The following is a 26,889-nucleotide window of genomic DNA, read 5'->3' as shown; positions in this document are numbered from 1 at the left end:
GTGATGCTCTCTGCCGTGCTGTGATCTGGCTCATCTCCCCTGTGGCACCGACCTGGGGGTGGGCTTGTGCAGATGCATGCTGCACCCAGTCCTCTACCCCAGTGCTGTTGTAGGCTCTGCCCTTGTGCGCCCCGCTGTGACACTCACCTGGGGCTGTCTCCGTGCTGTCTGCCCCTTCCCTGCATGCAGGAGGCGGCTCCCTGCCCCAGTGCTGCTGCAAGCTGATCTGTGCCTTGTGCTGCTGCTGCTGCAGGATGCTCTCTGCACTGTGCTCCTGCATGCAGGCTGCTCTCTGCCCTGCCCCTCCCCCGTGCAGACCCTTCCCCTGTGCCACTCACCTGCAGCTGCCATGATACTGCTGCAGTGTAGGCTCCTCCCCCCGTTCCACTCACCTGGAGCTGCCCCTGTCCTGCTGCAGGATCCTTCCTGCCCAATGTGCAGCTCCACACACTCCCAGGCTGCAGCAGTGATAACAGCATGTACACATAGTTGTGCATTGTTCTCTTATGTGTGCCCACTGCTTTGCAAGTGGCTGAACTGCTGTGCATTGAGGTGTGTGTGTCAGTATATTGTTACCCAATGTGTTTATATGCGTAATTACATTTTACACTTAGAACTGTATGTAGCAGTCTGGTTTGGTTTCTTCTGCACTGTTTGTGAAGTGAAAAATGACTGCTCTGTGTTTTTTCCCCACAGTCTTTGTTTCATTACCCTTCTGTTTCAAAAATAAATTGTTATCTTTTCATTTTCAGCACCTAACAACCTGAAACATTACCGCATTTTGGGGCAATTTTCCAGCAAACAACAAGAGGACCCCAACCTCCTTTGCTGCTCTCTCACCCGACCCCGGCTACAACCCAGCAAACACCAGTGTTAAAGGTGAGGAAACTGATGCTATATATTTTTTTACATCGTAGTTAGAGCTATGTATGTGGTCACTCTCAAGGCCCTCAAGCAGTGTCTTTCAGTGCCTCCAGCAACCACTATGGCACAGAGAGGCAGGAGGCAGTACGGCTCTATTTTTAGCAGTCATTTGAGATGTATTAGGATAATGCACAAGATATATGTATAATGTATTTATACTGAAATTTCATATTATTGCACTGCACCTTATACGTTGTACTTTGATTATTGGCAGGTTTCTTTAATATATATATATATATATATTGGTAAGGCCAGCAACACCCCATCATGAATACAGTACAAGAGCTGATTACAAAGTCATTCCAGTCACGGCCACTTGAACAAAAACTACAGTTAAAACAATTGGGACCTCATCAGCCTGAAATAAACCTACAGCAAACTAACCAGGACAGAGGAAAAATGTCAAAACGTACATTCTCAAATGCCTGGTACACAAAAGCTGATTGGCTTACAGGGTGCCCTATAAGAAATTCTCTGTTCTGCTTCCCCTGCTTGCTGTTTGGCGGTGACTTTTCTTGGACACGGCAAGGAATGGTCGACCTGAAGCACATCGCTGAAAAAATAAAGAAGCATGCGCTCACAAGAAATCATCTGGAAAACCTGACGAGACTGGGAATGTTGGGGGAAGACGCACCAATTGAGCAGCAGATAAATGATGCGTATCGCAAATCCATTCAAAAACACAATGAAGCTGTTGATAAGAACAGACAAAATCTATCCAAGATCATTGATTGCATTCGTTTCTGTGGTGCTTTCGAACTGGCATTGCGAGGCCATGACGAATCAGAAACTTCCTCAAAACCCGGGATCTTCCGAGGCCTAGTGGATTTAATGTCAACCATAGACCAGGATTTGGAAAGACATTTAGCACATGCTACAGTCTTTAAGGGCACCTCTAATACAATACAAAATGAACTCCTTGACTGTATGCTCGAAATTATAAGAAGCCATATTGTGCAAGAGTTGCGAAACACAGACTTTGTGGCTATTCAGGCTGATGACACCACTGATGTGTCCACTCAAACACAGTCCGTGTTAGTGTTTCGGTACCTTGACAGTGACAGAAACATTGTGGAAAGATTTTATGGCTTCACGCATTTAAGTGACTCTAGTGCAGCAACCATCACTGAAGCAATACTGTGTCAACTGGACTTAATTTTCCCGGACCTGCCTCAAAAACAAAAGCTTATCGCACAAAGCTATGACGGTGCATCCGTAATGAGTGGGAGCCTTAGTGGAGTTCAGAAGAGAATTCGAGATGTGTACCCTAATGCTCATTTTGTGCACTGTTACGCCCACCAACTCAATCTTATTATGCAACAGGCGGTATCAAAGATCAGAGAGACACGAGTCTTCTTTCAGGATATCGGAGGCATAGCAGCATTCTTCACACGTTCCCCCAAAAGAACAGAAGCCCTTCATGAGATTGTGGACAAAAGCGTACCAAGGGGATCCTCAACTCGTTGGAACTTTCACATTCGTACAGTCAACTTAATCTTTGAACAGAGGGAGGGCCTTGAGAAATGTTTTGTCGCCATAGCATCCAGAGCAGACTTTGATCACACAAGTCAGAATGAAGCCCATGGCTTTATTAGAACACTACAAGACAAAGAGTTTCAGTTCTTACTGTTTTTATTTCATGACATAATGATTCCTGTTGATGTGTTATACGATCAGTTGCAAAGAAAAGACCTAGATACTGTCTCTGTGAAAGCCAATACATCTGCATTTGTACAACAGATTATGAAAGTGAGAGATGGGGTTGAAGATTTAGAGAGCAAACTGCCGCAGCATTCTGTTTTTGCAAACCGCAGACAAAACATCACCTCTCTGGTTCGAATTGGAAAGGAGATATGTGACATTGTAATTGTGCAGGCGAAAGAACGCTTTTCGTTCACAAAACATTTGGTGAGTGCGACTTTATTGCAAGGTAAAGAGTTTGCACAATATGATGAATCCTTCCCTGAGCGTGCTCTGAATCAGGCTGTGGAAGCGTATCCTATGCTCAAAAAAGAGCAGCTGAGAACTGAGTTAACTGTACTCTACGGAATGCCTGTGTACCGGAAGGCCACAAGCGCCTTGACTTTGCTGAGTTTAATTCATAAACTGCATATGGAAAACTCACTTACAGAGACAGTGACTTTACTAAAAATTGTGATTACGACTCCAATGACAACAGTAGAAGCTGAACGATGTTTTTCAGCCTTAAAGCGCATAAAGACATTCCTCAGGAACACCATGCTAGAGGAAAGACTAAATGCTTTGGCGATGCTATCTGTAGAGAGCAAGCTAGTCCAAAAGATACCGGACTTCAACATGAAAGTAATTGACAAGTTTGCTACACTGAAAGAGAGACGTGCGGATTTCATCTACAAAAAGTGAATGCTGCTACTTGTTTGAATACAAAAAATTCTGATTGAGGTAAGAAATGCATTGTTATCTCTGTTTTTAAAAGTTTTGTAGTGTTTGTTCTATTTGGAGACTACACAGATTTGCTCACCTTTGTTCACTGGCCGGACCTGTCTCCCGCAGGGTGAACGATTCGTTGCTTGTGTTGCCTATCAAACCTTTCCCCTTGGCAAATTGCGAAAACCTTTATACCAGTGGTTCCCAAACTGTTTACTCCTGAGGACCCCAATTGAGTCACCACTGGAAGCCGGGGACCCCCAAGCAATTTGTATGACTTAAATTTCAAACATTAAAACAGTAATTCGAAAACAATAAACACACGTGTGCACACAAAACGGATACTCGAATTACTAAGGATTTTAGTATTTTATATCGAAAGAATTAGCAAAAAACAGGAGGGTTAGCGCTGCATCTCCATGACTAACTTTTAAATGGTTGGTTTTATTTCGCAGTATGAGACTCCTGCCAGGGCCAGACTGGAAACCCAAAGCAGCCCAGGCAAATGTTTTCAGACCAGTCCCCATACAGTGCACACCTAGTGCAGTGAGTGCGCCTGACCACTACAAAGGGGGCTTTGGGAGGCTCTCCCCCCAAGACAATTTAGGAAACAATGGTGCAGTCTACAACAAATGTATCATTATATATTGAATTGTATCAGCTTTTAAAGAGTAGTAAATGATGACCTTACTATGCACCAGGATATGACAATCTTTGTTGGGGTTCTTCAATGATTCCCATATTATCCTCCTCCAACAGTGCCTCTCATCTCTCCATAGCCCCTCTGTCACATGTATTTAATTTGTTTTATAACATCTCTCATACCATTGAAGGATGTCAGAGCACCTTAAATCACACACATATAGGGGCTGATTTACAAGCCCCTTGCGCCACAGGTGCGTCACAAAAAGTGATGCACCAGTGACGCATTTATTTTTAGTGCCCCATATTTCCAAGGCAGGAAAAGCAACCCTGCGTGACTTTTATTGGTCTTGTAAATATGGCCCAATTGCACACAGCACTTTACGTGAAAGGGACGTTCCATGAGTGTTGCTGTGGGTGTTCCCACGCATAACCCATGGAACCAGACACATTTCCAGATTTACGAGGAATCGTAAATCTGGAAATGTGTCTGAATGCTACGCCACCCCAGGGGAGGCGTAGGGAGGGGCAACTTGGAGAAATTTATTAATTTCTCCTCTTTCTATGCATGTTGCATTCTGCAGCACGCATAGAAACAGGATATTACCTCTGGTGATTGTTTATGTACAGGAAGGTGTCCCTTCCTGCACATAAACAATCAGTAAAACAATGACGTTTTGCAAGTTCTATGTGTGCTAATGCAGCACACTTAGAAGTTGAAAAACACCATTTCTGATTGTTTACATGCAGGAAGGGTTACTTCCTGCACATAAACAATCTCCCCACGACACAGGCATCCTTGCACCATGGTGCAAATGTGCCTGTGCAGGCGTATGGCAGCAGTTTGTGCGCCAGCACAGGGGGAAGCACAGAGATGCAACATATTGTTGTAAATATGTCGCATCCCTGTGCTTCGAAAGTGACTCAGTGCGGCGCAGCCAAATGGCTTGCGACACACAGTCAATTTTCTTGCAAATCTGCCCCATGGAGACAATGATTCATACGTGTAAATCAGTGTATAGAAAATGTTACATAAGGCAAATGCGACTACAGGGTGTAGGATTCACATGTTATTCATACTGGTAGGCATTTTTAAAGAGTGCTTGGTCTGGAGAAGCACAAACTCAGGATTCAGAACATAACAGTGGTTAGCATTGACTTTAACAATAAAAATGTATTTCCACCCAAATAAACCTTTTTAGCAGGATTAGGATAATGAAAGACTTGAAACAAACATATGTTTCTAACTTGTATCATGCAGCTTGCAAGCAGCTCTTTGATGACAGTTTATAGGTCACTGTGCTAGATTACGGTTGTCACTTATGAACTGCACAGTAACAAAAGAATCTGTGACTAAAGCAGTAACCCACTAACCTAGGCACATAAAAAATGTTTTTCAAAATGCATGGTACACGTTCTTTGCAGTAGGCATATTAACCCTCTGTGCTACATTAGATAAGTCAAAGCTGCCACTTGACACAACTCTCATCTCTCTCCAGCAGGTACATTAATCACCGACGTAATCTTGACACTTTTATTGTTGCTGGAAAACTGCTGATTCTACAAGGAACATTTTTGTGCTTTTAAAATTACTGCCTGAGGACCCCCCTGGGAATGTGACCACAGTTTGGGAAACACTGCTTTATACCATTTATATTTGGGGTACTTGCGTGGACCTATGTGAAGTGTGTGTACAAAGTTCAGCTCAACCAGAATCACGGTAACAGCGCATTGCGCTGCCTCTTTTATATTCAGTATATTGTAAGACTGTTTTTCTTCCCCCGCCTTTCCTTGTTTTGTTTCCCTGTTTTCCCCTTGCTTGCCATTCGTTACTCTAGAGTCTTATTCAGTATGTTGTAAGACTGTTTTTCTTCCCCCGCCTTTCCTTGTTTTGTTTCCCTGTTTTCCCCTTGCGTGCCATTCGTTACTCTAGAGTCTAATAGAGTCGGAAGGCCGTAGGGGAAGACTGTGGACTTTTCTTCAAGTTCCTGACGCTCCTGCGGAACGAGCCTGGCAACCATTACACTGCTGTGCAACTTCTTCTACTCTTAGAGCTGAGATTTCCATGAGTCTTATAGTCTGAATTCAGCACCTGAGCATAATAGGACAGAATGTATGAAGCTCTGTGGTAATACTGAATAAGCAGCTACCTATGTTATGCCATCTATTAATGTAATAACTGCACTTTCACAATTGCTTTATTAACCTTCCTGCTTTCTCAAATTTGCTTGAAAATGCACGATTTTTCTTCTTTTTTTTCAAAATTTTCTTGGGGGGGGTTATCCCCCCAAACCCCCCTTTTGGGGTTCGGGCTCGCTCGCTGCGCTCGCTCGCTACGGTGCTGTATGCTAATTCGTTTGCGCCCCACCACTTTAAAATCTCACCCACCGCCCCTGGAAACCACACGCCAATATAGTTTTTTTTAAATTGTTTTGGGGGGAAAAATATGTAAAGTGGGTTCTTCCCAGTGACTTGCTAGGCCCATAGCGTAATATAATAACGTGACCTCCCTCAACCATAAGATCTTTTGTCCCTTATCGGCCGCCCTGATGTTCAGAAAAGCCCGGGCATATTCAGAAAGTTCGGGGGTTACCCATAGCCGCCTCCAGTAAGCCACTGGTCTATAGCGTGCTATGTCCTCTAAACGCAAAACACCCAGATCATAATAAAGGGGAATTAGAGGAGTTGATGACGGGAGGCCGGTAATTAAACGCAAAAACTTATTCTGGGCCCTAGACAACTGAGTAAGGTTTGAATACCCCCACACTTCTGCCCCATAAAGAGTTCCTGTACTTATCTTGGCATCATATATTTTAAGGGCTGGAATCATGGGTTTCGTATGAGACCGGTGAAGCTCTTTTGTTAAAACACCAGTTAGCTGTGCGTGCTTTAATGCCACCTGGTCTAAATGCGGCTTCCATTCCATTTTCGATGCAAGGGTTATACCCAAATAGAAAAATACCTTTGTCTGCTCCAATTTGACTCCATTCATCTGCACGGTCCCCCTGACGTGTTTGGATTTATGCAGGACCATAAATTTTGTTTTGGTAACATTTACAATGAGCCCATGGTCCTTACAGAAAACTTCAAACATGTCTATCACTTTTTGTAATCCCTGCTGAGTCTTGGAGATAAGTAGAGTGTCATCAGCAAACATCAGCAGAGGAATCAACTTGCCATCCAACTTTGGGGCATCAGTCGGGGTATGATTAAAATAGTTGATCACTCTGTTGATGTATAGAGAAAAGAGAGTTGGGGCTAAAACGCACCCTTGGCGTACTCCCCTGGCAATTGGGAATTTGTCTGTGAGGCTGCCTGATTTATTCCATCTGACTTGAGCAAAATTATCCTCTTTTAATTTGATTAAAAAGTTTAAAATATCAAAAGGCATCCCTTGATCTTTAAAAACAGACCACATTTTTGCTCTAGGAACTAGATCAAAAGCTGATTTTAAATCAACAAAAGCAGCCAATAACATACCATCTCCCAGCTGAACCACCCGCCAATAAATTAACAAAAACCTGAAAACCTGATCTATGGTGCTCGTATGACTACGGAACCCTGCCTGTAGTGGTGATAAAACTTCCTCCTCCTCAATCCACCCTTGAATTCTTAGTAGGACGAGCCTAGCCACCACCTTCTGTATACAGTCGATCAGGCTAATCGGCCTGTAGTTGCCTGGATCAGAACGCTCTACCTTTTTGAAAATTGGGATAATTTGTGCGCCCTTCCAGCTGTATGGTATGGGTGAGCCATTTGTTAAACAGTTGGCTAAACATAAAATGTAAGGTACCCACAGTTCCTTGTCATACATAAACAGATCAGCCGGAACCGAATCTAGACCTGGAGCTCTACCTCTGGGGATAGAGTTCAGTACCTTTCGCACCTCGTTTAAATCAAAAACCAAGGGAGTTGAATCTATGGTCACCGAGGTGATTGATGTACATCTCCCCTCAAATGCATCTGTTGAGGCAAACTGGGACTCAGAGTGCGAAACCCACAAATTGGGTGGTCCAGAATTAACTGGTTCTTTTCTATTTGATCCCCTGCCCCATCTAACCAGGTCCCAAAAGGAACACATAGATCGTTCTTTACTGGCTAAATGGAGATCATTCCAGTAGTCCTGATCCCATGCTCGTTTAGCCTCATATTGAGCTTTTTTATAGAATTCACGAGCTTTCCTTATACTAGCTAGGTCCTTAGTTTTTACCGCTTCTGACAGTACATGATAAGCAACCCTACATGATTTCCCATACCATTGATCCTCCTTTCTAGGAGGCCTATTTGGTTTGGCATGGGTCTGTTTTAAGAAATATACACTAAGTCGGTTAAAAAGATGAGTGTGAATGTTATTGGCTTTATCCAAGTCTTCCTTCTGAGCAATACAGTTCTGTAGCTCATTTGTGGCCTTAATAGTCAAGTCCCTAATGGTTAAAATCTGCCTCTCATTCATTGGGCATTTTTCCCATTTGACACGCCTTAAATTATTAGATGGAACAATATCCACCTTCCTAATAGGGGCCTCCTGGCGGTTAGTGTTAAATAACTTAAAGGTTAGGAGTAGGGGGATCATGATCACTCTCCACCCTTTCCACCACTATCATGTCCTTAACCCTGACCCAGTGTTCTTTATTAGTAAGGATATAATTGATACGACTTTTACGAAGTCCATTGTTATAAGTGGAGGCACCATATAAATCAGAGGCTGTTCTACCATTCATTGCTCGTAAACCATGGCCAATGCAGAGTGCCTTAAGCTGCAGTACAGCTTCGGTCCACTTGTTAATAGGCGGGAGTGTCAAGTGGGGAATATTCCAGATGCGATCTTCTTCTAAAGTAAGATTGATGTCATTAGTATCCAGAGGTTCAAAGCAACAATTAAAATCACCTGCTGCTATTACGTCACCCTCTTGGCTATATACCTCAAGTAACTGCTCCAACTCTTCCACAGTGTTCGAAGATTTACCCCCCGGTAACCCTCTAGCATATATATTAAAAACGAAAAGATCCTTTAACCCAGGACGCTGGACTTTAATAAGTAGGATATCCTTACTATTGGAATCCAATTGAGTTACAGAATACCCGATATCCTGTTTAATCCATGTTACTAGTCCCCCCTTAGCTCTTCCATGAAGGCCAGGGACGGCTGGAACATGAAAATTAAGATAGCCGGGTCTATGAACTAGGGCGATAGTCCAGGTTTCCTGCAGTAATATGACATCCCTGTTTTCCATAAACTTTAACCAGTCTAATGATGCAACTTTATTTTTAAGACCTGCCACATTCCAGGAGATTAAGGACTTTGACTGACCATGCTCTTAGTCTAGAAATTAACTAATCTGCCATCACGCCTACCCTGTGTGGTCTGTGTACAATTTAAATCTGCTCATAACTATATTAGTGTCTTTAGTAAATCCGTTTTCCAATTTTTTCTTTCCTGTAGGTGTCAGGGATTGTTTGGCCATCTTTATCCACAGCTGCTGGTCAACACTTAACACAAACACTGTCTTTCTTTGCCCAAAGTGCTTAGAAGAAGGACTTTCTTCCTTGAAGAAAGAAATTCTTTCCCATCTAAAGCCTCTAATACTTCTCAAACATGTCTATCGATTCTTCCCAATCGATGGGTTGATTCCCTGACTCTTGCAAAAATAACGATGGAGGTATTATAGCTGGAGATTCCTTAGTGGCAAAATTAACAGTAGAATACTACACATAAACATTTAGATTATGATTAGCTAACATATTTCTGTGCAGTAGTTATTTCCCCAAAAATATGTAGAGAATACTTGGTTATAATTAGGCTTTCCTGTTTTCAGTTTCTATTTTTGTTAAATTCTGGTGGAGGTTTTTCAGTGTATTCCAATGATTTCAATACCTTAAAATAAACAGTGGTTACACATTTTCACGCCATTAAAAACAACAGAAACTGCATTTTTCTGGTGTTTAGGGAGTTTCGCTTTTATTATTGCTTGCTTTCTGCACTTATAGTGCATGGTATATAGACATTGTATATGAGGTCCAAATACATTTTTACAAATCAAACTTATTGTAGTACACTATAGAATGCATCTTCAGTGAGTCTTTGGTCATGGGCGCTCACTCTTTCCTTCCCTTGTAAACTTTTATCTGTGAAAAGGCGCTCTCAACATTGGCACCTAAGACTGTACACAATTTGCTAACTCTGGCCACTGACATAGCTTTCCATGCCAATACTGGTGAACCTGAACATCGCGATTCTCTGGGACAGGTTCTGTAACATATGCGTTGAACTGGGCGCATATTCCCTCAGAGTTATTGAAGTGGCCAAAAATTAATTAGTACTTTTCGAAGTCTGGACAAAATTCCCCATTACGGAAGGGATCTAGAGCTTGTGCAGAGTGTCACAGTGGGGCTTCATTGACTTCAAATGCCATGGTTGGTGAAGGGACATTTCTATCCATCATTACAAGCCATTTCTCCTGCATTGTAAAATAAAGTTTCCTGAATTGCTCCTCAACATTTCCTTGCTGACCTAGTGGCAAGCATTGTAACATGGAACATGTTGCAGTGCGAAAGTCACTAAAAGTGTTGCCCAGCCTACTCTCAATGAGATGCTTCACATTTACACCAATAACGTTGAAAACTTGGTAGATAAGGGTGTTTTCAGACTCTAGTTTTTTTTATGTCCACTACAGCAGTCATGTGTTCCTGTAAAAATCAAGAATGCAGTAGAGTGTACTTTTTTCACATCACAATCAATATGCGACCAAAGATCCTCACATTACTTGCCTTTGGCATCATCACTAAGCAAAAATTCTGTAAACGATTGCCACATGAAAAATATAGCATTCCCTGCCTCTAGGACTGAGAACCATTGGCTGATTTACACAGTTGGGTTGACTCTTTCTTTGATGCCACACAAAGCACAAAATGGGAAATATTTGCTTTTTAGTTTCCGCGCATAACAAAACAGTGCACCAGAATGAACTACAAAGTCAATTGCATTCTTTATTAACTCTGAAGATTGTAAAGATTCTTTCAGCATACCATCTAGCAAGTGGCAAGGATCTCTTACAGGGAAGCACTTCAGCTCAGGTATCGATTTTGACAGGTCATTACACAACTTTTTAATATACGTAGCTGAATCCCTGCAAATACAAACAATATGACTCCAACCTTTGTTGAACTTGGTAAGAAATGTTTGCAGCAGCATTCCAAGTGACACAGTGTGCCATGTTTTCCAAAAGTCTGGTGTCAAGTTTTCACCACTATCCCAGATGCTCGGTGACAGCACACTTTTCACATATGCCTGTCACTACACATTGCATTGAATGTTTAAAGCCTGTGGTGTTAGGCAATTCATCTACTATCAATGCTAACTTGCCAGAACTGTGAGCTAATGTATTAAAGGGTTTCACCCATTCTCTGTCTGTGGGCAAGTGTGATGATAAATATTGGGAATGATTCTTATGAAACCAGCCATTTCACCTATCAGTGAAAGAATCAAACGGTATCAAAATATCAAATATGATTTAGATACTTCCTGATTTTCTACGGTTTATAAAATAATTAAATAAGACCTCAAATATGCTTCTAAACCCTGTATCTTTAGACCAAAGACCACAAAACCTTAAAAAGCAAAGGAAGAAGACAATATATAGTGACATCCCTAAACAACAAAACTCAAGCAGAATAATGTTAGGCTAGTCGTTCTTTCTGCTACCTTGCTTAACAAAGTTATATTGTATTGGCCTCTTCAAGAAGAAATAAAAAATGACTCTTTCACTCTTCTTTTCCTTTCTTTGAATGACATTTAGTTTGTGGTTGTGCAGTCACTCTCCTTTTCCTTCCTTTAAATGACATGGTGTCCTGGCTATGGGTGTTCCTAGAGCCACCAGAGATGGTGGCCTTGTCTACCAAGACAGTGACGTGCTAATCATGATGGCTTTATAAATGAAGCAAATCATTAATCGAAGCCTTGGGTTGCTTTATGAAACATACAGAAGTGTTTGGACTAGACTTGAACTTTTCCCTGCTCTAGTATGAGCTGTAGTACGCTATATTCTTAGTTCCAGGGACAGCGGACGGATGTCAGCCTGTGCTACGCTGCATTTACCAGTGCTTCCTTAGATACTATGTACCGCCAAATACCACTCTTGTGCTTGATGTACTTAACTTCAAGTTACATAAGCAGCCTTCAAGCCTGTAGAGAGCACCCCGAAGGTAACAGCGGGAACCTTATGTCACCCAGAGGCATAACCAAAATGGCAGCGCTTTTCTGACACACACTAGTGACTGAATGTACCTCACCGTCAGGCTGTGTGGCTGAGGTTGGCTTCTCAACGGAGCAAAACTAGCACGAGCCCAACAATGACGTCATAACGTAATGGGTTTGCCCCGAGTACCAGCATAGAACACACCACAGGCCAAGTGCGGCAAATCATACCTCGTTGTTCTCGGGGACTAGCATAGTTGATGTGTTTTGTAACTGATGAAAAGTACCGTCATCATAGGTAGACCAGGAGCCAGAGATGTAGTTAAGTAGATTTATTAGTTCAGGTAATTTGGTACAGGGTGCCCCACCGGGAGCAGCATCCTGCTGCTCAGCCCCACTCAATCCAACTGATCACTCTTCAAAGCATGCACACACACCCAACATTCTATGACATCATACTCATGCAGGCTGAGCAGCCAGGACTAGGAAGTATAGGATATAACAATGTGGAGTTTGGAACGTGGCACTGGAACGTGCGCAAGTCATCCCCATTCATGGCAATTTGTAGTGCACACAACGTAAGCAATCAATTAGCTGTCGCATCACCGTTGAATGCTTATTTATCATGATGGTGAAACTATACATCACAGGAAAGACTTATAGATGCATACTCCTGCCACCGAAAGACACTTTACCAACCTCACGCAATACATTCTGAACGGTACACGGACATATGCATTACGGTCTACGCCTTTTAGTGTTCTTGTCGTTTTTAATCTCTAAGTGCCACTGAATACGGATCATGTTTTGTAAACTTATTATTAAGCATGATATATCTTATTGCTTAACACAATAATAAAAATTAACTAATTCCAACAGCAAACTGTGCAAGTATTGCCCACCATGTTATTACAACATTTAATTCTAATTTTACTTGGTTATTATGTTTTTTTGTTGTTTCTTTTCTGCCCTTAATTTATCATATTATGTTTAATCGTTATATTTATTGGGGGTAATTGTAAACATTTGATATCTGTCATATACTGAATACTTAGTATATGTACGTCTGTGAGAAAATGCATCGAAAAAGATTGCTCGTTTAAAAAATACTATAGGCATGCCATGTGAGAAAATGCATCGAGAAAGATTGCTCGTTTAAAAAATACTATAGGCATGCCACGTCTCCATAACCTAATTATGTGTCTACTTATCTACCACCTTTTGAGTGTGTGCCAAGTTCAGCAATTGCACTTCGGTTATCAGAAATCATAGTGCACGAAGTATGCCTAAAGTTCCAACAGCTCTAGAACCTACATAGCACTGACTACTTGATATAAATATATATAATTTTATAATTTGTATTTAGTTATTTTTTCTCTCTCGAAGACACTGCATGGCACACTGAGCCGTGCTACAATGGGTATTCTGCACTGCACTTGTCTCTTTCATGCATGCACATGCTTCTCTCTCACGGATCATTCTTACGCAAAGCACCGCCCCTCGCCCTCCCCCTAAGCTTTTGCGTGTCCTAGGAGTGAGTAAATTGGGGTATTTTGAGGGAGAGCCCATTTAACTCAATTGAAACGTTTTTGGAGGGTGAGGACTGGTTCCTCTGTGATGCCATTGAAGTCTAAGGAAGGCATGGCTTGTTTGGACGGTGGAGAGGAGTCTAAGGGGTGTGACACCCCCCAAATGAGGGTGAGTTGAAATGTATCGCAAACGGAGCTCTCGAGTTTCCCAGGATCGTGAATAAGTAATAAATTCAAGGATTAGCTTTGCATGCTGGGACTTGCAGTCCTGTTTATCCCTTCATACAAAGAAATAAAAACACTTGGGCCGGGTGACCTACTCAAGCAAAGACTTAGGAGAAACGTGACAGCTCGGCATAACCTCTGCTCTTGCATTCCCGTCTCGACCCCTTCTTGCAAGCCTGCATTGTCCCACTGTCCGTTTCTTACTGTACGGGTCTTTTCATGCACTCCCTTGTCCCTTCTCAGTGTGCACGGTCCTCCCCTCGCCCCACATAGACACACCCCTCCTCCCCCACAACCCCCTTTCCCAACATTCACCTTCTTGCTGCTGGCTCCCCTGATCGCCGCCGCCTTGTCGTAGACGTGACATTTGAGGACGGTACTGCCCACGTCCACTGCCAGCACGTACCGGCCGTGCCCCTGGTAGCCATTCTTCAGCAGCGGCTCCATCCTCTCTTCGAGGTGGCCGGGCCCGGAGTCCATCTTGCAATCTGGCTTCCGATTCTCAAGCCTTAAGTATACACGTATGATGCTCCCGAGTCCCGGTACTAGGGTTCAGTCTGCATCCACGTGACACCGGTTGTGGCAGTAGGAAAAGGAAGACGCAATAAAATAAGATTTTCCCAGGATCATCTAGTGACAACAACTAAGATTTGGAATTCACACCACAGCCCACATGTTTAACCACGGCGTTGCCCGGTGTTTTACTGTAGTTTCCTTTAGTTAGCGCTACATCAGCCAGTAATAGCGCTCGCAGAAGGGAGGGCTGTACGAGCTCTAACTTCCAAAACATCAGCCGAACCATAGTAACCAATCGCCTTCAGTTTTACAGTTTTCTTCAGCCAGTGGCGGCTACGCTGTATAATGCAGCTGGGTGGCGAGCTGTGAATGGGCATCATGGCAGAAAAAGGAAACTGGTTTAGAAATATTAGACTTTGCAATTTTTTTCTGTTTGTTTAAGTGTGGATTTTAGAGGGCGGGTGACCGCGACTATTTGGTTACATGCCAAAAATATTGTGAAACAGGAAATTTAGAAAATGTCTTGTTCCATAAACAGCACTCATTACCAGATTAAACGAAAAACATGATTTCACTGGGAAATGATGCTGTTTATTGACGTGACCAAGGGAAATTATGCCGTTTATTGACGTGACTAAAAAGCTATGTGCAGTCGGGGTAAACCTAACACATGATTCAATGCACAACTATTGACAGGCTGCCAACTGTGACTGGAGGAATTAGTCATGAAAGGCCACCATTGTCCCGATCTTTAACAAGCATTGGCATAGCCAATAGGTCTCGCCTTTGGTACCTTACAAGTGTTTAGCCAGAGCCATTGGCTTTGGCAACGTCTTTAAGCTACGGTGTAGAGGAGTGAGGCTGCTGTGCAGCATGTTGAAAAGTTAGTGTGCATCGCGCTAGCATGTAGAAGCAGGGCATTAGCAATGGAAAGGAAATCGATTATTAGAGAATGTTGAAATGTGGAGCACTGACATTTATGCATTATGAGCTCTGGGATTTACACTGGAGACCGTGCTGTGGTATGTGGGAGAATGAACCCTGTGATTAAGAAATTAACTTTATGCCTGAGAGGCAGGAGGACCCTGCTCCAAAGAAAGTAGCTGAACCAGGGAGAATGTGTTCAGCACCATAGAGAGAGCTAGTATTTGAGAAAGATAAAAGAGGGAGCCTAGGGCTTGTTCCTTGGAGAGGAAGAGAGCATGCTCTCTGCCTCAAGAGAAATTAAGGTGGCTGGAAGAGGCGTGATGGGCCTCGGAGAGAAAGAATAGTCTTTTGTACCCAATGAAGATTAGAAAGAGAGACCAAGTGTGTATGTGTGTGAGAGATAAAGGGGAAAGAGCCAGTGAGAGACCATCTACTACGTACTTTATAGACAGACTGCACCTTAGTGAGGGAAAGTTGTGGCGTAAACAAGAGTCTGTCTGTCTTCCAAGGGCACTTAAATCCCACTGCGCAGGTCTGGTTTGTGGCAGGTATTGGTGGCATATTTAGCCTAACAGGATTTTTTCTTGGCATTGTATTCAGAATCAAAAAGGTGCAATACAGGGACACGTTTGCTGTCAGCATGGTCTTGTTTTTGCCTATGGAAAAAGAGAGGGACACATAAGTTTTACAAGAACAGTGTCACCTTTCTCAAAATTGTGAAAAAGTAATTTGAACTTCCGAAACAAACGTGCACACTATAGAAAGAAAGCCACCGAACACATTGCGCCAAGCGTCTGTGAAACAAACATGTTTAAAACAACCCTGTAAACACAAAAATGTCTTCAAACGTGACATGCTAAGCTTTGGAGTGCATGTTAATAGTTACAATTGTTTTTTGCATTAGATGTTGTTAGAATCAGGCGTCCATCAATTAAGTTGTGCGCCTAGACCAAAGCTGGTGCTAGATTGCTAATCATTACTGCAGGATAATAACCCCAAAACAAAAGGCTACCATATTAGATTGTGAACCCCTCCCTTACGTAATGAGTCAGGTGACCACACCTAAATGCATTACAGAAATTGTTTATAAGTCTACTAAGGTTAGGTTTGCCGTCATAGTTGAAGACAAGCACGAGTAACCCTAACAGACTTCTTGGAGTCACAGGTGGTCAGAAACTGGATTGGGTGGGTTTTCCTGTTATCTTCTTTTAAAATTGTAATAATATTTAACAATCCATATTCCACGGGAGCATTTAAGACCAAGGTTTCAACTTTGGATTTGGTCTACTTTGTGGCTTCCTTTATATTTTTCGAATTTTAGCAGCACATTTAAATGAGGTTTACATGTTTTGGAATGTGTATATTTTTGTTCACATATTTAAATTGGTTTGACTATATGAAGAATGAACGCCAAACAATAGGGCCCGTCTACCAAATGTGTTTTGGCGCAATAGTAATGCAGTCCAGAGAGACTCAGAGGTGGCGGTAAAATAAATCGGACGCAGTTCTTAAATGAGGTTCAATCAATCATCACATTTGTAGAGCGCGCTACTCACCCTTAAGGGTCTCAAGGCGCTGGGGGGAGGGTGAGTCGCTACTGCTCGAACAGCCAGGTCTTGAGTTGTTTCCTGAAGGAGAGATGGTCCTGGGTCAGCCGTAGGTGGGTGCGGAGGGAGTTCCATGTCTTGGCCGCCAGGTAGGAGAAGGATCTTCCTCCGGCGGTGGCTCTGCGGATACGTGGGACGGTGGCGAGGGCGAGATTGGCCGATCGGAGCTGGCGGGTAGGTGTGTAGAATGTGAGGCGACTGTTGAGGTATTTTGGGCCCTGGTCGTGGAGAGCCTTGTGTGCGTGGGTGAGGAGTCTGAACGTGAGCCTCTTGCTGACGGGTAGCCAGTGCAGGTCTCTCAGGTGGACAGCGATGTGGCTGTAACGCGGGATGTCTAGGATGAGTCGTGCAGAGGCGTTCTGTATGCGCTGGAGTCTTTTCAGGAGTCTGGCTGTGGTTCCAGCATAAAGGGTGTTCCCGTAGTCCAGTCGGCTGGTGACGAGGGCTTGGGTGACCGTCTTCCTGGTTTCGGTGGGGATCCCCCTGAAGATCTTACGGAGCATGCGTAGGGTGTTGAAGCAGGATGACGAGACGTCGGTGACTTGCATCGGTAGTGAAAGTCTCCGAAGTAATTGAAAGGAAAAAAATTGGATAACCAGAGTAACAATTAGAGAGTAGGCATGGCAATGGAAACCTTTCTACAGTGTAAAAATAAATCCTACAAGAGTTTAAAGCATCAACAGAAAAGCAATTCAAAGGGGAGAAGCAGAGTCTGCACACTGCGGTACTCAATATGCTGAGGCCCAAACCGATCCTCCTCTAACGAACGCACGTAATCCACCATACCCGAAGGAAACAGGTTGCAGAAAAAGATTCAAACAACCCACAAAAAAACAGTGTTACAAAAATCGTGCATGCCTCGATCAAACCTTCCTTTTTATATATAATTTCCAATGACGCCACATACCCTTAACTGCAACGCTCTCTCCTCGAAGGTGCACAAACTCAGCTTTATGGCAGCTGGAGCAGGAGGTGAGCCCAGGAGTGGTGCATGCGCACGCAGTCTGCTCATTTTCAAGCACTGCACTCATGCTTGTGGCGCGCCCCTGCTCACTCCTGCAAGGTGGATGCCGCCACAAGCACAAGTGTGTGCTTGAAAATGAGAAGAGCAACGGCTGAAGGCCCTCCTAAGCAGCGCATGCACGCTGCTTAGGCGAGACCTGAAAAGGGAGACAAATAACAACCTTCCTGTTACTGTCCCATCTCTTTGCTTGAGTCTATGTCAAAAATATTAGGTTGGGTCCTTGGGCTGCAGAGAATAACATCCTTTCGGATCTACAATTTGGCTTTCGTCAGGGTGTGGTTGAACAGTGCCTTAATCTTTCCCTTATTATAGGGAAGTATGTCAATGCCAAGAGTGGTGCCATCCATATGGCTTTTATGGACCTCTCCTGTGCCTTCGACACTGTCAACTGAACAAAGCTATGGCGCATGTTGAGAAGCATGGGTGTTGAGCAGGCTTTGGTTGATCCTTGTCGCCTCCACTGGGATACCTTTGTCAAAATACGATTTAGTCAAGATGTAGAATGCACCTCCCATATCAGGTCTTTTCGGGGTGTACATCTAAGGTGCACTCTGACCCCTTTCCTTTCTTTTACTTTACTTCAACAGCCTAGAGCGCTTTTTAGCTGCCGATGGCAAGGATATACTCAAATTGAAATGCGTGCAATTCCAGTCCTTCCATACGCGGATGATGCTGTGCTCATTGCGAGAGCAGCAAATGGACCTATTCATCAGTTTCGTGAACGATCTGGGTCTTACTGTTAACATATCAACATCATTTACCATGGTTTGTGGCCCTTCAAAGTATAAAAGCAAAATACATAAGATTGGTGTGGTCAAGATTGACAGGGTAAAGTATTTTAGAAATTTGGGAATTCATTTTGATGAAGATTTGCAGTGGGAAATCTTCTAACGCTGAGGAGCATGTAGTTTAAGAGCTCGATCGAGGCAGTGTTTAGGTTTGCATCTAGGCTTCGGCATATGCCGGTGAGGGAAATTACACACATTTATAAATCTAAATGTCTTTCAGTTGCTCTATACGAAGCTGAGGTCTGGGGTTATTTAAACCCCACAGGGCTCCAGAAGGTTGAAAACAGTTTTTTGTGCACCCACTTGGCTGTACCTAAGTGCACTGTGAACATCATCTGTCATGATGAAATAGGGCTGAACCATCTTGAGTACTTGGTTGGTTTTGCTACACTGCATTTGTGGCATAAAGTCTGCCACTGATCACGGATATATTAACACTTGCTCATGTGGTCAATATCCAATGGATGGTGTATATGAAACAGACTTTTACTGAAATGGGCGTTCCAGAATATTATCTTTTCTCTATATTTCTTGAGTCCGTCTCTAAGAAGACACTGAAAGAAGTTTACTTTTGCTATAAAGCTAATCACCAGAGACAGATGGCACAATCTATGCAAACTGTTGTGACCTATTCTGCTCCCTGTAATTTTAATGGTATTGCATCTTATTTGACACTTTTTGCAAATTCACAGTACAAATTCTAACTTTTTTTTTTTGCAAAAACAATTTTTATTGCTTCACACAGTTACAATTACCATCATTAAATAGCATCATGCCAGTGGTCATATCCAACATTTAAGAGCCAAAACAGAATACAAACTAATCCACTGCCATCTAGTATTTCACTGTCCATCAGCATTCTCATATGCAAAAACACCCTCCCCCCTCCCACATGTCAGTGTGCCATAATACCAGGTACCAGGTAGATCCTCACTGTGTAAGTAGCCGGGTTAGTGGCTGCGGGCTACTCCCCACCCCCATAGTCAGGCTCAACAGTACAAATTCTAACTTACCCATCTTAGATTAAATACCCTGCATTTTTTGTAAGCCTTCCTTGTTTAGGGCATCTGGTTTGAACAACTTGCTATCTGCCCTTGCTGCCTACTGGAGCATCAAAGCACTAGTCACTTTATGTTCTTCTGCACCTTCTACACTTATCCCCGTAAGCGTTTCTTAGTACCAAGCCTACGCACTGCTAAGATGAGACATTATTTTGATGCTCTTCTCTTTTTATAACAACAATTTGCAATGCCTGAACTATGTTATTTGGGTTTATATTTTATTAGAGTTTATTTAAGCATTAGTAAACTGTAGGAAAGTGGATTATTAGTAGGTGGGAGTATTCACCTTCAGCTAGCAATAATACCACAATCACTAATAGGACCAGTCAAGTCTCAATAAATGAATCCTTCCTCAACCCATGGCAGCTTGGCAAATGAGCAATCAGTCTTAACTTAGGAGACCGATATATGTAAAGCATTTAATATCACCAAAACAGTAAATAAATAAAAGAAACAACACAATAAAAATCCAACACCAATTGATAAGAATATTTGTATCTTTCAAATGACACCAAAACAACAAAAGTCCAATGTAGACAACCGGAGATATGAATCTTGAAAGAATAACGTAAACATTGTGCATTCCAAAAAGCTTAAAGTTCCATCCGCGGTTATTTGGTCACGCTAGACTAGGACAAAGTCAAAGTTTTTAGGGCGACCATGGGTCAGATAGGTTGAGGGCTAGGTCCTGGATGAATGAATGAATGAAGGAAAATTTATAATGCGCAAACTAAGCCCAAAGGCATCAAGGCGCCTAACAAAATGAAATCAAATAGACCCAGAACCAAAATCACGGATATGCCTTGACAAAAAGCCATGTCTTTAATGCCTTCCTGAAAAGAGGGACAGATTGTTGAGTTTTGATTTCAGTAGGGAGGGCGTTCCACAGCTTGGGGGCTAAAGAGGAGAAAGCCCTTCCTCCCCACTTGACTCTCCTCAATCGAGGCACTGATAACAAGCTCTTTCTAGAAGAGCGGAGATTTCTACAAGGGGCATAAGGTGCAAGCAGGTCCTTAACGCCCCCAGCTCCAAAGCCAGATAACGCCCCATAGGTCAGGCATAGGGTCTTAAAAGTAATCCTGGCATGAATCGGAAGCCAATGCAGACTCTTCCTAGCAGCTGTAGCCGAGAAGAGCCTCGGGGCATCAAGCACGAATTTAGCTGCCGCATTCTGGGCGGTTTGCAAACGTTGCACAAGACCTTTATCTATACCCGAATAAAGGGCATTACAATAATCGAGCCGTGAGGCAACCAATGCAACCACAATTTGTTTGCGAGCCTGTGGAGCTAGGTAGTGTTTTATTTTCCTAAGAATATTAATGATGCCACAACAGGTGGCAACTGTCCTATTTATCTGCTGAGCCATAGAAAGAAAGGGGTCAATCAGCACTCCCAGATTCCGGGCCGAGTCCGTGGGAATAGGACACACTCCCAGAGTAGGAGGCCACCACTCGGAGGTCCAGATGTCCCTCTTTCCACCAAAGACAAGAACCTCGTTTTTTTCCCCATTCAGCTTCAGTGAGTTATAGATCATCCACTGAGAGACTGCCTCCATGCAATTCCTAAAGCTGAGAGCAGAGGAATTGCCCGAATGTGAGAGGGACACCATGATCTGGGTGTCATTAGCGTAAGAAACCACCTCCATCCCGTAAGATCTTATTAACCTGGCAAGTGGGGCCACATAGATATTGAAGAGGGTTGGACTAAGAGCCGACCCCTGTGGAACCCCACATTGCACAGGCAGGGATGGAGATAGGAACTCGCCCAATTTGACCCTCTGTTTCCTCTGATCAAGGAAGGAGGCCAGACGTTTACCTCCGGACGTAGAAATTTTCTTGGAGCTTTGCTCTCGATAATGAGTCCTCGGGTTCCTCAGATCCAGAGTTCAATTAGACAATGGCAGCCTGCTGCAGCACAATGCCTCGTTGAGCTTCTGGAAGTCTTTGTCCTCAGCCTCGATGGGAAGGAGCTTCAGAGATTTCAGCAGGGCAAACTAGCACAGTTAGGCAGAGTCATGAGCCCATGTCAGCGGCTCGACGTTGAGCCGGTCTCCTTCTGTAGCTTTTCAGGAAAACTTTGTAAAACATTTCAAAACTTTCAGATCTTGTTCCTTGTTAGTTTCGTTGGGGAGAGAAGTGTCCAGTAGCACCAGCCCAGGGGACGGAGGCTCTGAATTGCCTCTTGGGGGCTAAGACTCAATCTCCCATAATACATCTGCACAGTCCAGGAAAAATCCAGTTGCAACTGGTCAGTTGGAGGAATCCCCTCTTTGGGCTTGCGGGTGACTTCTTCCAGCTCTATTGTATATGCTGCTGATCAGGGAGTCCACTCTTTTTCCTTCGATTCAGACACAGACCTTTCTGTGTGGAGCCTGGAGAGTGCAGCGGGTGCTGTCTTTTTGAGTGATAGCCTACTGTGGTGCAGTCCACGGGTCCAGCAAGGCAGTCCTTTTTTTCCAGGGAGTAATCTTAGAAGCTCCTGCAGCTCTCCCATATATATCCTCCATTCTGGGCTGGCAAGAGAGGGGAAGCCCCAACCAATAGTGGTAAAGTTACCTCCCTCTGATATGACCACTTCCTGCGAAGTGTGGCATATTTTTGACCCAGAATGCACTGGTCTCCAAAAATCTAAATCAAGAAAATGTCTCTTTGGGGTGTGTGTGTGTGTGCCTGTGTAACCTAACCTAAAGGTGTGGCGAACATCTGACTACACTCCCTTTCCAGCCCCTCTCCTAATCTAATTAGAGGGGCTCCTATCTGCTTGAGGATCAAGGAAGTGGGAGTTTCCTCCCTCCAAATGTCTGTATTGTTTCAGTCCCATAACTCTTCACACCTACTCAGGGAGCAGCTTGGCTCATGCTGTCAAAGGCTGGCCAATCAGAAGAGGCAGCTACAGAGCTCTTTTAGGTCACTTCAGGATAGTAAGTTCTAAAGCGACTTTTCTGTAATAGTTATAATAAACCCGACCGTGGCAAGTTGTTGGGTTTATTATAACTATTATTTGGTACTTTGAATGGTATTGCTAGCAAGCTCCAATCAAAAGTTAAACTTTATTAAGTTTACAATGCCTTCTCATGTTAGCCTATGGGGCTAGCAGCTCTACCATAGGGAAAAACGACTTTGTCTGTTTCTCCCTACCACGGCATATAAAACATGTTTTAGATTGTCCCTTCTTTTTTATAACAATGCACCCTACCCTTGGGGTTCCTAGGGCGGACCTTAGGAGTGACTTATAAGTTATAAAAATAAGTTATAAAAATGTGTTTTTTGGCTTTGGGAGTACTTTTAATTCCAGAGTCAAATTTGGACATAGTTCTATTTTAAATCCAGCCAGCAAAGCAGACGTGGCTTTAAAATGTCACAAGACACCACAGCAGTGCACACTTAAGTTCATTAAGTCCACTTGAGTCTCTAAACCTACTTGCCCTACTATATACTAGGGACTTACAAGTCAGTTGTCTTGGCCAATTAGAATTATACCAATTGCCATATACATTTAAAGGACAGAGCACTGCCCCTGGACCTGATTTTGCAGAGCCCAGGGCACTTTCAGAGTCAGTGACCACCAGCATCAGTCAACAAATGGGGGTTAATCAGGGCAAAAAGGATGACTTTTTTACAGATATAATATAGCTTGTGACAGTATCCCCATGAACTCAGAAGATCTAATATTTCAGTGGATTGGTTGTCGTGCTGTCAGTACTTCTGTTTCCTGCAACAATGACATTAAGTAGATTTATTGTACTGCTTTGTGGCGGTCCATACGTATTAAATGGATTGTTTTAAAAACGCATGATTTTTATGGTTTTATGTGAGCTTTTATGGCTTAGGCGCCTAATAAAGAACTTTGAATTGTGAATTGCAGTCATGAAAGTAGCAGTAGAGGCGGTTGTATGATCAGCAGCTGTCTGCATTCTGTTAGGTCCTCGCCCACCTATACTTCAGACCCATGTTGTCAGAGCGTTCATACTGGAAGCCTTGTCACGTCACTGATGCATTGTGTGAGGTGGAACAATAATAACCACAACCAAATAATAGAGTAAAAGGCCGCTTTATTAGGACTGGTAGGCAGTTGAACTTCCTTAATACACTACAGTATATAAACTCCACTGCACTAATACATTAAACAAACTATCTCCCCACACTTAAATCTTGCCCCAACATGACCACCTCCCACCAAGTATCATCCTTTTACTTTCATTCACCGTCCTTCCACACCTGACACCAGTGTTGATCCCAGAAGGTCCTCTAATCTAGAACCCAGATGAAAAGCTTTAGAAGCCATGCGTTTGCAAACTGGGTTCTTGTGTCTGTGTGATTGTAAAAGAGTTAAGTCTTGCTCTCTCAGGATACTTTTCTTGTAGGACCTTATTATGATAGTTTGATTAATCAGTTCACTCAAAAGTCCCTTCTGAAGACAACTTTCCTTGAAAATGTAAATATTGCTGGTGTTGCGTTCTCAGAATTAGGAGTGTCTTCAATTCTTCACGTTTCTTTTTCCCCAGGTCCAGCGCCAGACAGGATAGTCGCACAACAGAAAATAATTATTCTGGTGATTAAAAGGAAAAAAAATGGCTTTTCATTTTTTTTCCTATTTTTTATTTAGTCATAATCCTGACTACTTTCTTTATATTTTTCTTAGGAAAATCTAGCTTTCCATCTTCTGTTTCTTTTCTGATAAATGTTTTAGGCTAGGTACTTTTTTTGTCTCTTTTGGTACATTTGTAAAGACACAACACAAAAGCAACAAACAAAATAACCTAAAATCCAGAAATAAAGTTCTCTATTTATTAGGAGGTGTCCCTCACCTTCATGCTAAAAATAAGTAGAACACATGGAGGGTCTCAGCAGATACACAAGAAAATTATAACCTCCTGAGTTCTAGGGGTTATTTATCAAGTTTGGGTCCCTTGATTCCTTCACACCGTAGTCCTCGCTCTCTCTTCCAACCCACGTGTCCTGCTCCTAAAGCAGACACCCACCTGTGACACCCACGCCCCTCCTGGAGCGAGGCTCAATCAGGTAGCATTTCCTGTGGGTTGGTGGACCGGTAGCCGGTGCAGCAGCATGCTTGCTACTCTCCAATGGCATTTTGCCTTCCGGTTAAGGACCTCCGCTTGACTTCTCTCCCACATCTGTTGTACACTACTTGCTTGTGCTGGCTCAACGTCAGGTGTGTTCTCCTCTCTCTCTGGTTCTTCTCCCCTCCTGAACTGCCAGTCACTGGGTTCTCCTTTCTCTCTTCTCATCTGTCTTGTCTTCAGTTTCCTCCTCCTCTGGATTTAAACCCTGAAGGGGAAGAAATGGAAGTCTGTCTTTAGTGTCCTTTCCTTCTTGTGACTTCTTCCTGTTTTATTGCCTTTATAACATTTTAATTATTTATTTTCTTCCAGTAGGAGATTGTACATTGCGAGTCAGAGTCATTGGAGTCAAACCCTCAGGTAAGTTATGACCTTCCTCACACCATGACTGCCCTGGAAGAATGAGACTCAAAAACTGAAATATCAATATGAGCTTGCTGCATTGTCCATTTGACCAATCTGGCAAGGGTTGCAGAATGAACAGGCAAGTGGCGCTTCGAAAAGAATGTTAATAATTGAAGCGCAATTCATCCAAAAGCTGGCATATGGTCCTCATACTCACTAAGACATCGAACAACATAAAGCATTGGATAATCTGGAAAGGCAGGATATTCGATAGAAGAAATTCGTTTTTTTGTTCTTCTAGAAGGAAAAACAAACTCCAGAAGGTGTGAATTGCCTAGCAGACAGACCTAGAGCTTGGATGCTGGATATTTGTTTGAAACAGATGAGACACTAAATCATTGTCAAATTTGCAGATTTAAAAAATAATGAAAGCGAAGCATTATCTGACCAAACAGAAGTAAACAGTTCCAAAACTGAGTTAACATCCCATAAAAGTATGTCATTTTGTAAAGGCGGAATAATTATCCTAACGTCTTTTAAAAGATGACCGATTAGTGGATGTTTCCCCACTGCTCACCCATTCGTGCATTCATAGTGTCAGCAAATGGTGATCTGTGAGTATTCAATGTTCTATAGAACTTATGTGTAACTGCTAAAGAACTCTGGAAATCTCCCACAAGAGAAATGTGCTGAAATGGGATTGAGATGTGATTCCTTGCACCAGCGATCCCAAGAAGCCCATGCAGATTAAAAAAACTCTCTTGGTGCAAGGGCCCAAAAACGCCCAACAAATTTGAGAATATGTCGAAAGTCCTGGGACATTTAAGGAAAGCCTGGTACCTTCCAAGATACGAGGTTGTAGTTGCCTAGCGAGACGAGATCGTGCTAGGTACCTACTGGATTGGCTAGAAGGTGATCAAAGAGGGGGAGAAGTGTAGGCTTATCCATTGACATCTGAAGGAGATCTGGATACCATACCTGAAACCCCCTGTGAGGGTTTTATAATTACCAGAGACCCTAATGCTCTCCTAAGTCTAGAGACAAACATTGGCAGATCATTATAATGGGAGGTAATGTGGATGGAAGACCCTGACTCCAAGGATGGAGAAAAGCATCAGTATCCTGAGCTACTAAATTTGGCCTCCAACTGCAAAAAAGACAGACTTATGAATTGAGCTTGGAAATGAATATGTCCATTAAGAAAAGACCCAAAAGATCCTGAATTGCCTGCTGAAAAAAAGAAATCCCAATCCCAGTCTCTAGCCTCTTTGAAATGACAGGAGAACAAATCTGCTTAAAATTTGGAGACCAGAATATACTCAGCCATGACTGAAATGTGGTGTGGAATATGATATTCCAAAAACTGTTTTGCTAGTTCTGACAGCTCCTTTGAACGAGTGCCGCTGAGCTGATGTATATATCTCATAGCTGTGAAATAGTCAATTTGAAGAATAACCAAGCAGCAGGCGCAGTGTTTTGTGAATCTTTGTATTGCAAAGGAGCCAGCAAGCAGCTCTAAACAGTTGATATGTATGGTGGGCTCCTTAGACTGTGCACTTCCAGATGAGAATTAGCTGGGATGGAATTGAAGGTGGCTGTGCCTTTCCAGGTATAAAGATGT

At 43.0% G+C, this 26,889-nt stretch overlaps 2 protein-coding genes across 3 annotated transcripts in view; one reads left to right on the top strand and one right to left on the bottom strand.

The window, feature by feature from the left end:
* Window positions 1-14,717, bottom strand: part of GK5 (glycerol kinase 5) — a 246,835-nt gene extending 232,118 nt beyond the window's left edge. The window contains exon 1 of one of the 2 annotated variants that reach the window (XM_085633633.1): window positions 14,236-14,717. In XM_085633633.1, coding sequence (XP_085489759.1) covers window positions 14,236-14,400 — 165 coding nt within the window. In that variant the 5' untranslated portion in view covers window positions 14,401-14,717. The remainder of the gene's footprint in view (window positions 1-14,235) is intronic. The other variant, XM_085633634.1, reaches the window with a different exon arrangement.
* Window positions 1,540-5,632, top strand: LOC146785088 (zinc finger MYM-type protein 1-like). Its single transcript, XM_085633625.1, has 2 exons — window positions 1,540-3,345; window positions 5,472-5,632. The coding sequence occupies exon 1, from the start codon at window positions 1,540-1,542 to the stop codon at window positions 3,304-3,306; it is 1,767 nt and encodes a 588-aa protein (XP_085489751.1). The 3' UTR covers window positions 3,307-3,345; window positions 5,472-5,632.
* Window positions 14,718-26,889: the final 12,172 nt, after the last annotated feature.

Source organism: Triturus cristatus, chromosome 11 (assembly GCF_964204655.1).
Source record: "Triturus cristatus chromosome 11, aTriCri1.1, whole genome shotgun sequence".
In the NCBI taxonomy this organism is placed as follows: domain Eukaryota; kingdom Metazoa; phylum Chordata; class Amphibia; order Caudata; family Salamandridae; genus Triturus; species Triturus cristatus.
This window is presented reverse-complemented; position numbering and strand designations above follow the sequence as displayed.